The 15058-nt window shown below is 41.7% G+C and overlaps 1 protein-coding gene across 1 annotated transcript in view; it reads left to right on the forward strand.

Annotated features, from left to right (window-relative positions):
• LOC135523901 (transcription factor 7-like 2) overlaps positions 1–15058 on the forward strand; it is a 102459-nt gene that overhangs the window by 42664 nt on the left and 44737 nt on the right. Inside the window, 1 exon segment of the mRNA XM_064950909.1 lies at positions 2891–2950. Coding sequence (XP_064806981.1) covers positions 2891–2950 — 60 coding nt within the window.

Here is a 15058-nt window from a genome sequence, read left to right on the forward strand (position 1 = left end):
ATAAGGGAATGTAAGAAAGGGTACGTCACTTGTTGTTGGCTTTAAAATATTGAGTCATCGTCTAACTCAGTCATCGGACAACGTAAATGGTAGGCTGTCAGTTTTTTTTTAGGTCTAAAACTAGATAGAATGTATGTAATAATTATACTGGACCTTTACATTTTCAAATAACTGTCCTTCTTCTGGCCCGCAAATAGCTTTTGATGAACAAATCAGTTCAGAATTTTGAAATCCCAATGTTGCCCTCGAGCCATAATTTCTGCCCACCCGTGGGTTAAGTGATGAATAACCTAAATTAGAGGCCACTTTAGAGTTACTATTGTGGTGCAAGTCAAACATTTTTGACAATGTTTCTTAAATTGACATGCTGGGAACTGGGGCAGAAATATGTTTGAGAGCGAGAGAGTGTGCGCATACACACACACAAACAAATACACATACACACACACTCCACACCACACTAGTCCTTTCCTCAGAGTCTGTTCAGGCTGGACAATGTCTCCATTGTTTTCTGGGCTTTCACTGGCAGCAGGGGACGGCTGGAGTGTTAACCATTTCCCAACCAGGCCTCAGTGTAGTGTGTGTCCGTGTGTGTGTGTCAGGAGCAGTGAAGAATGAAACTTGAGGGAGTATAGTGTCCGGTTGTGTGCCTACTCCAAGTGTATGATAATGAGCGTTGAGTAAGTGATGGAATCTGACCATTACATCTATGTGTGGCAAGACCTCCCACCTGAACCAATGAACACTTGGCTTTCACGTTTTAGGCCAATTTGTCTCTCCATAGAAAAGTGCACTAGAACAAGAGCTACGGAATGGGAGTGGGAGTTGGCTTGAAATTAAGTCTCCTTCCCAATTTTTTGAAAAAGAATAGATTTGTTCAGGAAATGCCCACAATGACTTCTCAGTCCCCCACTGTGGCTAAACAGCTTGGCCGGTCATCCTTAGAAAAGACATGGCCAGTGGTCTCTTGTTCACTCCACGTACATCTTTGTATGTTGAGAAACGTTAAATAAAGACAAGTCTCCTCCCTATGAATTGCAGTCCACCTGGGCTATACAGACAATAGCTCTGTGGGTTGGAAGCCCTGGTGTGAGAGCCTGGCCTCACTGTTAATGAGCGCCCCCAGGGTCACAGACTGGAGACACACTGCCCTCACTGTTTACGAGGGGAGACCTCTCTCTCTCCCTCTCTCTCTCTCCTTCTCCCCCTCGCTCTCTTTATCTCTCTCCCCCTCGCTCTCTCTCTGTTCCTCTACCTTGCTCAGATAATCATCCTTACTTCAGTCTGCAAGCTCTGGGTAGACTGAGCAAAGTCAGTGGTAGCATTATCACATAAGAATGCAATGCTGTCTGTTGTTATGGCAGTAGTGCTCTAGACCAGAGCCCCTTCGGCTCTTCTGTTGGTAGGAGACATGGCCTCACCCTTAGACAGGGGGCTTTGTGCCTATTCTGGCCACCCAACAGGCCTTGGCCCTGTCCATTGTCTCAAACCAGACGTTGCACTGTCATGCTGACATCATGACCATCTTGGGGGCCAAATGTGAGACCAGCTGAGACGTGTGTCAATCATGGGAACTGTGACAAGAGTGGGTAATAGGGGTTTGCTGTTTCACTCAGTGAAACCCAATCTAGACAAAGTCCTTGTTTCTCTACAACACTGAATGTCCAGTTGTTTACAGACTTCCCAATGACAGTCAGTGTCTGCTGAGCAGCCAACAAAGGAATGACTGAGCAAGCGATAGTGGAATTTATAGGGATTTATAGAGGAAAGATTCCATCCAGATTCTGACCTGTAATAGTGCGTAGCCTATTTTGTTGTACCGTTTCCTTTATTGTTCGATATTTTTTCCTCAGGAATGCACTCTAGGCCTAGCGCACGCCACCATTAGTTGTCATCTGATTGCAGGAAGAAATGTGAATAGCGGCTTTTATACGCACATGAATAGTTGAGACATCATTTGTCCTTTTTACCTTTGGGTGGTATTTAGCCATTATGTAGGCTAACCCCTGTAGACTTAGGCCACCCTGGGTAATGGGCAGATCTAGACTGTGTTTGTGTGCGTGCAAGCAGTCACACCGATAACCACTGTATATACTGTAATCCTGTTGAGAGAAATCTGTCTCCCACAGGGTCAAGCAGTCATGGGGTCAAGCACACAAGACTTATTGACTTTTGTGCAGAGTAGGCTAACCTGTACAGTACAGTAACGTTATGTGTGAGGTTTCAGTACTGTATATGGTGAAAACACTTTGTCATAACTAACTTATGTGGTTCGGTAGTTTTTTGGGGTCTGTGTGTTTGTGTCTGAATGATTGTGTGTGAGTTTTTTTGTAAAATGATACATGAACTCTTCATCTCCTTCCCTGTTTCTTTTCCCTTTTCCTTTTTTTTCTTCCCTCTTTCTTTCCATGCCCTTCCTCTCCTGATTTTAGAGTGATGTAAAACATGATAGCTGCACACCTACCTAATGCACAGGAATACAGGAATACATCTCCCCATGTTCACCCTAGTGCAAGCTGCATTTACTTAAGAGCCAAAGAAGGCGATGTCTTTGAACCAGCAGCGAGAACAGCTGAGAAACTCCAGTGTATAACAGTATAACTGCCATGTAACCAACCCAAAGCCAACCCATGTTCTCATATTCTCTGTGTAATGTGTGTGTATACGGATAGGCATGGCACCCTGGAGAAAGCTGAGGTAGCCATAAGGAAAGGAAATAGAAGGTTAAATAAATGAATAGCCTAGCTAGTGAAAAAAAAAAGCATTAGGCCTATTTCTTTTGGGAAGTGAAAACACACTGCTTTACATTCATGTTCCTGGTAGGCTAGGATGATGTGTGTGTGAGCTGATATAATTGTGTGACTCGGGAACGTCCGTCTTTGCCTTTCAGGGGCCCTTCTGCTTGGAATTCCCCGGACAGTCAGATCTGAGCCTTCACCAATTTCAGTTGGTGAGAACTTTGAATTCCAAGTATCTTGTTAGCTGGTTGATGATGCCAAAATAACAACTGACAAATTATGATGATGTTGATAAAAATTACAACAAAAAAAGTAATAATAACAACCATAATCCTAATGATAGCCTAATCATGCTATGTTGTTGTGTTTGCTACTGATTCAGTGCTGCTACTGCTGTGTTGTTGACTTGCTTTGTTGCTCTGAAATGGCAGCTGGTGCAGATATGTCTTGGATACTTTTGACAGCCTTAACCTACTGACCTTTTAGCCATGGTTTTCACACTAAATATGTACTCATGTCTTGTGCAGCACATACATTCCTAGTTCTCTAACAATCCTGATTTCCCGATATGCTTTTAAAAGACTGTGAACTGTGGTCTGTAAGTAATTGGCTTGTAACCCACTAGTGTTGTGATACTTGGTGTAGCCCAGCTCAGGTTGCTGACTGTGCTTTGTCTCTGGTGTAGCTAACATCAGATGGTTTAGAATGTTTATTCTTAAGGTAGCATTACGGTCTCCATCGATAGGGATTGTGCCCTTTGGCTTTACAACAGTGCCAAAGTGTCTATTGATTTAAGTCTCTGCTGTTTGAACATGGTATAGAATGATGCTTTCAGGTCCATAAAGGTTTCTGTCAAACAGTATAGGTTAAATCCATTTGAATTCAATCACTTCTAACAGCATCCTTTTTGATTTAAACAAAACTTTGCATACATTTTGCCCACGAAAGAAGTGGTCAGAAAGAGACTTTTTGAACCTGAATGCCAAAACATTTAGGCGGTAAAGGTGTTCCAAGTTGACCCATTTCGCATATCTCAACTCAGTCGTTTATCTTTTCCAGTGATGAAGACATGGATGTCTCATGGTATAGCCATGAGACATCCATGTCTTCATCATTGGAAAAGATAAACGGTTGAGTTTGAAATAATTTAAAAGCTTGCAAACAGGGTTGTCAAACTATTTAACAATGTCTTGGGAAAAAAGTTTTTTTTTTTTATTAAAATATAATACTTTAAAAAAATGTTTTAAGGTCGATTATCTAAGTACGCATAAACGAGAAACTAATCATTTCATACACTACCAGTCAAATGTATGGACACACCTACTCATTCGAGGGTTGTTCTTTATTTGTACTATTTTCTACATTGTAGAATAATAACATATATGCATTCATGTAGTAACCAAAAAAGTGTTAAACAAAACAAAATATATTGTTTTGATTCTTCAAAGTAGCCACCCTCTCAACTAGCTTCATGAGGTAGTCACCTGAAATGCAATTAAATTAACAGGTTGTCTTGTTAAAAGTTAATTTGTTGAATTGATTTCCTTCTTAATGCATTTGAGCCAATCAATTGTGTTGTGACATGGTAGGGGTGTTATACAGAAGAAAGCCCTATTTGGTTAAAGACCAAGTCCATATGATGACAAGAACAGCTCAAATAAGCAAAGAGAAACAAGAGTCCATCATTACTTTAAGACATGAACATTATTCAATACAGAAAATGTCAAGAACTTAAAAAAATTGTTCAATTGCAGTCGCAAAAATCATCAAGCACAATGGTGAAACTGTCTCTCATGAGGACCGCCACAGGAAAGGAAGACCCAGAGTTACCTCTGCTGCAGAGGATAAGTTCATTACAGTTAACTGCACCTCAGATTGCAGCCCAAATAAATGCTTCACAGAGTTCATGTAACAGTCACATCTCAACATCAACTGTTCAGAGGAGACTGCGTGAGTCAGGCCTTCATGGTCGACTTGCTGCAAAGAAACTGAAGGACACCAATCAGAAGAAGAGACTTGCTTGGGCCAAGAAACATGAGCAATTGACGTTAGACCGGTGGAAATCTGTCCTTCGGTTTGATGAGTCCAAATTTGAGATTTTTGGTTCCAACCGCCATGCCTTTGTGAGACACAGAGTAGGTGAACGGATGATCTCCGCATGTGTGATTCCCACTGTGAAGCATGGAGGAGGAGGTGTGTTGGTGTGGGGGTGTTTTGCTGGTGACACTGTCTGTAATTTATTTAGAATTCAAGGCACACTTAACCAGCATGGCTCCTACAGCATTCTGCAGCGAAACGCCATCCCATCTGGTTTGCGCTTAGTGGGACTATCATTTGTTTTTCAACAGGACAATGACCCAACACACCTCCAGGCTGTGTAAGGGCTGTTTGACCAAGAAGGAGAGTGATGGAGTGCTGCATCAGATGACCTGGCCTCCACAATCACACGACCTCAACCCAATTGAGATGGTTTGGGATGATGAGTTGAACCGCAGAGTGAAGGAAAAGCAGCCAACAAGCGTTCAGCATATGTGGGAGCTCCTTTGATGCCTTCATAGTAAAATAAAGAAACCCCTTGAATGAGTAGGTGTGTCCAAACGTTTGACTGGTACTGTATGTCAGGGGTCGGCAACAGGGGCCAAAACCTGCCCGCAAGCGAGACAAGCATCACCAGGAATTTAGCTAAAAATGAATTTTATTTAGGAAATCTGTTCACCTAGTAGTCCCACAAATTAAAAAAGGGACATGTGACCGTGTCTCAATGTAATGAAAGTATGAAATTATTATCATTTTCAAATCCAATCTATTTTTGGGCTTGATTGTGGTCAATTTGCAATGTTGAAAAAAAATCTGCCTATTCCTGGCATAGAGTGCCTTGCGAAAGTATTCGGCCCCCTTGAACTTTGCGACCTTTTGCCACATTTCAGGCTTCAAACATAAAGATATAAAACTGTATTTTTTTGTGAAAAATCAACAACAAGTGGGACACAATCATGAAGTGGAATGACATTTATTGGATATTTCAAACTTTTTTAACAAATCAAAAACTGAAAAATTGGGCGTGCAAAATTATTCAGCCCCTTTACTTTCAGTGCAGCAAACTCTCTCCAGAAGTTCAGTGAGGATCTCTGAATGATCCAATGTTGACCTAAATGACTAATGATGATAAATACAATCCACCTGTGTGTAATCAAGTCTCCGTATAAATGCGCCTGCACTGTGATAGTCTCAGAGGTCCGTTAAAAGCGCAGAGAGCATCATGAATAACAAGGAACACACCAGGCAGGTCCGAGATACTGTTGTGAAGAAGTTTAAAGCCGGATTTGGATACAAAAAGATTTCCCAAGCTTTAAACATCCCAAGGAGCACTGTGCAAGCGATAATATTGAAATGGAAGGAGTATCAGACAACTGCAAATCTACCAAGACCTGGCCGTCCCTCTAAACTTTCAGCTCATACAAGGAGAAGACTGATCAGAGATGCAGCCAAGAGGCCCATGATCACTCTGGATGAACTGCAGAGATCTACAGCTGAGGTGGGAGACTCTGTCCATAGGACAACAATCAGTCGTATATTGCACAAATCTGGCCTTTATGGAAGAGTGGCAAGAAGAAAGCCATTTATTAAAGATATCCATAAAAAGTGTTGTTTAAAGTTTGCCACAAGCCACCTGGGAGACACACCAAACATGTGGAAGAAGGTGCTCTGGTCAGATGAAACCAAAATTGAACTTTTTGGCAACAATGCAAAACGTTATGTTTGGCGTAAAAGCAACACAGCTCATCAGCCTGACCAGACCATCCCCACTGTCAAACATGGTGGTGGCAGCATCATGGTTTGGGCCTACTTTTCTTCAGCAGGGACAGGGAAGATGGTTAAAATTGATGGGAAGATGGATGGAGCCAAATACAGGACCATTCTGGAAGAAAACCTGATGGAGTCTGCAAAAGACCTGAGATTGGGACGGAGATTTGTCTTCCAACAAGACAATGATCCAAAACATGAAGCAAAATCTACAATGGAATGGTTCAAAAATAAACATATCCAGGTGTTAGAATGGCCAAGTCAAAGTCCAGACCTGAATCCAATCGAGAATCTGTGGAAAGAACTGAAAACTGCTGTTCACAAATGCTCTCCATCCAACCTCACTGAGCTCGAGCTGTTTTGCATGGAGTAATGGGAAAAAATTTCAGTCTCTCGATGTGCAAAACTGATAGAGACATACCCCAAGCGACTTACAGCTGTAATCGCAGCAAAAGGTGGCGCTACAAAGTATTAACTTAAGGGGGCTGAATAATTTTGCACGCCCAATTTTTCAGTTTTTGATTTGTTAAAAAAGTTTGAAATATCCAATAAATGTCGTTCCACTTCATGATTGTGTCCCACTTGTTGTTGATTCTTCACAAAAAAATACAGTTTTATATCTTTATGTTTGAAGCCTGAAATGTGGCAAAAGGTCGCAAAGTTCAAGGGGGCCGAATACTTTCGCAAGGCACTGTATGTTGTAGCTTAGACCCTACTTTACATAATTGGTTGAGACACAAAATGCTCTTGAATACAGGGTGGGTGTCATTTCAAACACAGAACTAGAATTCATAGAATGGACTTATCCCTTCAGACCACTGCAATTTAGCTGGTACACCATTTCCATTTAACTGACAATTTAGATTCTAATTGCTATCACAAAGATGGCCGGCGGTCTACCCACCATTGAATGTTAACTTTTATGGTCATGTCTATTCTATTCTATTATCTATATTTATATGATTTCAATAGGTTTCCTATGGAGGATTGACAGTATAGTTAAAACAACAGATATTCCCGTTTAAGTCAACATTGTGGCTGAATCCAACCGTCTTTGTGGTAATGTTTGAAATTTGACATTCCAGTTTTATTCCCATTTTAGTATATTTTTCAGCCAAAACATGACACTTACCCTGCATCCAAGAGCATGTTGTGTCTCAACCGATGGCGGCACATCACAAAAACCTCAGATAATGTAAAGTATGGTCTAAGCTACAACATGTGAATATGATAAAAATTGGCGTCTACACATTTTTAGATAATTGATGAAAAAAGTACCAAAAAAAAAGGTTCTAAAAATATAAATTATGAAATGTTTTGACAACCCTGTTTGTAAGCTTTAAATTATATCAATAATTAGCAATAAATATCAATATATTTTCCAAGGATGGACATTGTCTCATGGTATGCAAAATAGCTCAACTTTGAGCACCTGTGTCTTGGCATTCAGGTCCAAAACATCACTTTCTGAGCACTTCTTCAATGGGCAAACATGCATTGAAGGTTTGGTTCAAATCAAAAGGAGTGCTGTGAAAAAGTGATTGAATTCTAATGGATAATGTATTTGTTGATCTAAATCTCCATCAGTTCTGAGGTTCTTGGTAAACATTTGTCACACATTATGAGATGTGACTTGTTTTACAGTCTTTTACTGGAGGACTGTACTCTGTATACATACAAATGTGTTATTGTGTTTGAATTACCAACCAGGAGAGATAATCTTCCTGTTCTATTTTTATCTACAGTTGTCTTGAAGAGGATTCTCTATATTATCGGCATCTGTGGTTGAATGTGCGCCAGCAAGAAGTTAACTAGAAAATGCAGTGTGTGTGTGGTCTAAGTGAGTGACTGTGTGTGTCTGCCTATGTATTTATGTTTGCGGGGGGAGGTCGATGTTGAAGACAAGGGACTCGGACGAGACAAGGCTGTCTAGCTTTTCGGAATTGTTCTGCTGCTGTTGTCAGAAGGTGCTTAGAGCCATCCAAGGACCATGAATGCTTTGTTTCGTATTTTTATATTACTACCCAGTGTTTCATTTAACTATGGTGTCCTACTTGACGAACCCAAACATTCAGGGTTTGAATGGATGGGGACATAATGGTTAGCCTTGGTCTGCAGAGATAACTACTGCCAGATCAGTGGGTGTTAGACTAGATTATAGCTCACGGTTGCATGGTTAGCCTGATGAAGGGAGTGACAGGAATGGCGGGACATGGCTTGTCATTGAGGAGCCAAGAAGAAAACACATTTTTGTATCCTTTGAATAGACCCCCGGACTCTTGAGTTGCCTGCTTGAATCGCTGCGGCTTATCAATTGCTTGTTGAATTTCCATGCTCCATCAAGACCGTTTTAGTAATAAAGTCGTTGCACTTGGAAAAAACACTTTCGGAAACAACAACCTTAAATGTCAAGTGGAGAGAGATTTTCCTCCTTCTAGTTTTCCCTCCCTCCCTCCTTTCTCTAAAAGGTGTCTGCTAGAACCTGTTTGACTAGGTAGGGCAGGAGCTCTGTTGGGTGTGTCTATGTCTGTGTTTCTGTGTGAGTGCGTCTTAAATATGTGTTTGTCTGCATATTCTTTAGTGTCCGTGTCTCTCTAAGGTGTAGATGTATGTGTGCCAAATCCAATGTAGGTGTGTGTGTATGTTTGTGTGCTAGATAAGCAGTCTCACTCAGGTCAAGTAAGGTTGTCAAGCACAGTTGTGCGCGTGTGTGTTTTTGGTTTTACTATCCTTGTGGGGACCAGCAGTTCTCACAAATATAGTAAAACAAGGTGAATTTGGACAAATGGGGACATTTCGCGGGTCCCCACAAGAAAAAAAGCTACGTTTAGGGTTACAATTAGGGTTAAGGTTAGGGTTAGGGCTCAGTCACACCAATAGTGTTTGCTGGCCAAGAGTACTTAGCACCCCTGAACGTAATTTGTGAACCGAGTGCACACTGATTTTACATGTGGAATCGAGTAAAACATTTAGTCAGTCATACGTCTACAGCGGGTGGTGCCTAAAGCAGAGCACTGAACGATAGACAGGCGAATGCTAGACCCACAACCGGTGCGATGTGTGCGAGCCTTTAGGGTTAAGGTTAGGGAAAATATGATTTTGAATGGGAATCAATTGTTTTGTCCCCATAAGGATAGTAAAACGTGTGTGTGTGTGTGTGTGTGTGTGTGTGTGTGTGTGTGTGTGTGTGTGTGTGTGTGTGTGTGTGTGTGTGTGTGTGTGTGTGTGTGTGTGTGTGTGTGTGTGTGTGTGTGTGTGTGTGTGTGCGCACTTGAGAGGAAAATATAAAATGAAAGACAGTGATGGTTGCACTGATCTTTTAAAAATAGCAGCTTAGTTTTGCAGTTGGATGCAAAAATGTCTCATCAAAATGTGACCCTATATCATGGTACAATGTGCAGACAGAGTTCATTTGTCATATTGGTTTTTAAGAAACTTAAAAAATATCCCACCTCATCCCACTATTTATTTTCCAAATAATGATAATTGACTATATTTTCTATATCCCCTGCTTGACCAATCCTCTCTCCCGCCTCCTCTGCCCAAGTCCCACATCTGATTCTGTGGCTGGGCTGTGAGCGTGTACTGTATTAGTACTTGAGGCCGTTTCACAGGGAAATTTGTTTTGACAGAACTCCAGGTGTCTCATTGTTGGAACTGCTATGGTTCAACAGATTTACCAATTAGTATTGGGCTGAGGGCATGGTTGTGGTGGGAAGGGGGGACCGGGAGCAGAGGGAAGGGTAAGTATTGAAGAATTGAAATGGAGAGGAGGGATGGGATGTTCCGGGTTGGGTAGAGTGATGGACTGAGATGGGGGAGGAGGAGGAAGAAGAAAGGGGGTCTTTTGGAGGGTCTTGTGGCTGGAGAGAGAGAGGGACGCTGAGCAAGTCGATACGTGACCTCCTTTTCCCAGCGGAGGAATGGAATGACAGGTTTCAGCTGTGACAAAGAGGAGAAGAAATAGGATGGGCGGTGTGAAGGAGGCAAATGAGGAGGAGGAGGAAAAGGAGGCTTAGGCTTTAACTTAACAAGTGGCCTATAGTCCAGCCTGATACTGCCAAAAAAGGATGGCATTTTTTCTTATTTTGCTCTGTTAGTTTTTGTCAATGTTACTTCAAAATTGAGATGATTTGATTTACGCTAACACAAGTGGGCCTCAGTACACAATGTATTGACTCAGCAGATCCCAATCTTTGGAGAGTGTTTTTACACACATCCGCTCCCGAACCAATGATTAGTTTTAATAGAAATCTTCCTCCTCTGTTCTCACTTTCTTACTAGGCTGAATTGTGTGGGATTATAGACAAGAGGTGTAACTTTCTGAAACTCTTTGTTTTACCTTCAGAACAGCCTGCCCCTTTTCCAGGAAGTTTTTACATGAACTTTGGAGAGTAGGGTGAAGTGATTTAGAGAATATCCCTAGAGTCGCCAGTAGAATTTAGAGCACTGTTTGGCTCCAGAGTACAGTATGTGTTTGTGTGTCCGTCATGACTCTGGTGTAGTGGCTCTATGAAATCACTGCGGGTGCTTACTTGGTCAGGAAAAAAACGTAAATAAAGACAAAAGTGATGAACCCTCTAGAAATAAGCTCGTAAAGATTTCTCATTGAGTACATTGACATGCACGCTAATACTTCTATATTAAACTGATTATGGCAGTGGGCAGGTTATACAAAAGTCACGTGAACACCTTACTCTATTTGTCTTAATTGGCGTAAGGTCAATATCTAAGTAAGCATATTCCAATTAAAACATCTAGTTTTCTAAGCAATCTTTCATACTATTAGGACATGTAAACACCTTAATCGATCTCCAGCGGTGTTTTTGATCTGTGCATGTGCCAGCACCAGCCGATCGAGCCTCCCTCTTTAGTGCGAGTGATGTGTGTTCGGAAACAACTGAATGAATGTGTCTTATAAGTAGTTTTCACACTTTATGTCCGTACTCAGAATCAAATGTGTTTCCCAAAAATAACATGTTCGCTGTGGTAGAATGTCTATATTGATTGCCGATTTTCTACATTTATCAGAGTGCCATCAGGTAGCCTGATTTCAGATGTGTCCATTTAAACATGATTATTAGGGAAATTGTTATTTTTGCAAAGCATACAAACGTTTTAATCGATTATATCAATCTGACTATCCACAATAAACGCTTTATTGTGTATATGTAACCGCACTCATTGAAGGGATTGTTCACCCAAATTACAAAATCACATATTAGTTTCCTTACCCTGTAAGCAATCAATGGACAAGGTATGACTGCAATCCATGTTTTGGCTTCCCTGGCACTGTTTCCATATTAGCATTTGTGTCACAAATCCCATTCGAGTCATGGGACCGATATTAGCATATTTCGTTCATCATATCCAAGTCAACCGAAAGTATCTAAGATTGTTTGTGAAGCTCAACAAAGTCACTTATAGATGATTTGAACATGATGCGTGAAGAACGCTGATATTGGTTCGATGACTTGCAGGGGAAATATGTCACAAATGCTAAAACCTTAGCATTTGGAAACCGTGCCAGGGAAACTAAACCAAAGCATGGATTGCTGTCACACTTTGTCCATATACTGCTTACAGGCCAAGGAACAGGCCATGGTTAGCAGATGTTAATGCGAGTGTAGCAGAATGCTTGTGCGACAATGCAGTAATATCCAATCATTAATCCGTAGGTTAGGGTCAAATACCAGTGGAGCCCCTGGCTGCACAACTCTAACATTCTACTGCAAAGCCCATCACACAGGCCTATGTATATAGTGCTACAGTCTGCTGTCCTCTTGAATCACCGTCAGACCCTCAGCACGCTCTCGCCTGCTAATCCACTGTTTGGACTGGCACAGCGCCCCTTGTGTTGGAGCACCCATCCCCTGGCTGGTTGTTTACCTGACTGCGGTGGCCACACTTTGGGGTGAGAGATTTTTGGGTGGATTTTGGAGAGGGGTAGGGCGCATTGGGGGTGTATGGAGAGGCAATGAACCCCACATCCCCAAAGAGCAATTTATTGCTACAGTTGAATGCACTGTGGCAGTTAAAGTTTAACACCTCCTTCTCCCTGTGTGTGTGTGTGTGTGTGTGTGTGTGTGTGTGTGTGTGTGTGTGTGTGTGTGTGTGTGTGTGTGTGTGTGGCTGTGTGTGTGTGTGTGTGTGTGTGTGTGTGTGTGTGTGTGTGTGTGTGTGTGTGTGTGTGTGTGTGTGTGTGTGTGTGTGTGTTGGCCGGTGGAATGCTGACTGTTTCCAGGGAGCCCTTAAGCTGCCCTGAATTAGGTTTAGTTTCCCTGTACGTACGGCAGGAGAGCGGGTTGGGGGGATTAGTTAAGAACACTCGGTATCTAATTCCTGAATAGTTTTGCATTGTCCTCCTCTTTCTCTTTCCTCAAACCTCTTTTATATTGTTTTCACATGTGTCAGCTCAACCTGAGCGAGACTAACCCCCAATTTATTTTATTTTGTTCTTCTCAGCGGTTTCAGTGAAGACATCTCTGAACTTTCTTTATTTGTTTGGCTGTGTTTCTTATGTTTTCTTCCACAGTCAGTGTAGTCAATGATGACTGAGTCCCGGGCTCTTCTTTTGTCTCATCTTGAATCCTCAAAAAAAGCGATACAATTAGACTTGAGACTATTTTTCTTCCAAGTCAGTTTCTCTCTTAGGTGTTTTTTTCTAATAGTTGTGAAAATCCGGAACAGCTCACACCGAGGCAGGTGATTTGTATTTGCATGTACGTGCATACCTCTGCAGGTGTGCGTGCACATGCTCTTTTATTTAGTTGTTTTTTCCAGCCCTCTAAAAATCATCTCCGATTAAATGGCTTATTAACATACCATTTAAATCAATCAAGGTGAAGTAGAAACATTTTTAATTTTGCCATACATGTCTGGGAAACATTGCCCAATTTCATTGAAATATGGGCACGTTTTTATGAAAAATCTGTTAGATAATATAGTGGATACACTTATGTCTGGTGATGGATCAACAGATCTGCCATGTGCACCAGGCACTGGCCAGACTGTCAATAAAAGCACAAAAGCACAAGAGTTGCAACTCGGGAAATAGATCAAAATAATGAACCCACCACCAAGTCTACAAAGTCCTCAGCATTGGGATAGCTGTCAAAAAGCAAAAAACAGCAGCTTACTTTTCATACATTATTAACATGATCTAAATGCATTATTTGTGCATTTATTCATTCATTTGTCTTGTTAACATCCTTTCTGAGCAAAATAAACAGCACAGATGTAGAGTGGCTGTGTGACAGTTGTTTGTGTGTGTGTGTGTGTGTGTGTGTGTGTGTGTGTGTGTGTGTGTGTGTGTGTGTGTGTGTGTGTGTGTGTGTGTGTGTGTGTGTGTGTGTGTGTGTGTGTGTGTGTGTGTGTGTGTGTGTGTGTGTGTGTGTGTGTGTGTGTGTGTGTGTGTGTGTGTGTGTGTGTGAGAGATTTGAATCTGAGGCATTGTGATTGGAGTGAGACAGGCATGGTTTTGCGGACACACGACAGGCTCTTCTTTACTGGCTCATTAAGGGACAGTGAGGCGATGATGTCGAATCTGCGCAAGTTTTACGGGCCTGCCTTCTTCTTTGAACACTGTCGCTCTGTTATCTGTTACATGCTCTGTTCCTCCGTAACAAGACGTCCCCCCCTCTTCCTCCTCTTCATGCTTATTTATTTTGTGCTCGGCAGAAACCGAGAAGATGTGGCTTGTCCGTAGCATTCGGCAGCTTTTTTGGTGTTTTCCTAGACTTTGTTGGAAAGCCCAGCATTTGGGCTTTTTCCCCTCACACGTCATGGTGAACAGAGATTTTAATTGGAACTTTTGGCACTGTCTCCATCTTGCGTTGAAATGGCAGACAAGTGACTGGCTGTTGGTGTGGCCGGCGGGCGAGCTGATTGGTGTGTAGCGAGGCATGGATAAATCAACTGGCAGCCTGAATAGCTCATTTGATTCTCACTGGTATTCATTGAGACCATAGCCGTTTTGTGTTTTGTTTTTTTATGGGATTCTGTCTTTAGAGAAGAGTCTAAAATAACAGACAAAAGAAAGAACGCTTCTTAGTTTTATTAAGCATGACCCTTTCTTTTGTTTTGTTTTGCAGTGCAATGTACTCAAAACTGGTATCCAATTTATGTTTGCAATTAAATGCGAAAGTATGCATTAGCAATTTTATTTATTCTATCACTATGATACAGTTTGTTGATAAATTGCTAAAAGGGCAGACTCCGAATAAATAATAAGAGACCCTTTTGACATGCTAGACTAGACGGCTGCTAAAACGCTGGTTTAGCTCTTTTTGGCTACTGCTCCTTGCTGTAGCTAATGCGGACCACATGCTCCGTTGCATCTGCATACGCACACATGTTTAAACTACAGATGACCCTGCACCGTACAGAGCCAGTCCTACTATACATATAGTACAATACGCTAAAGGCAAAGGAGTTGACAGGGGAGTATCGCCGTATATAGGGGCTTGAAGAACAGGCTCAGATTGAAGTCATTGTAATCCTCCTTAAAATGATGT

Source organism: Oncorhynchus masou, chromosome 31 (genome assembly GCF_036934945.1).
Source record: "Oncorhynchus masou masou isolate Uvic2021 chromosome 31, UVic_Omas_1.1, whole genome shotgun sequence".
Taxonomy (NCBI): Eukaryota; Metazoa; Chordata; class Actinopteri; order Salmoniformes; family Salmonidae; genus Oncorhynchus; species Oncorhynchus masou.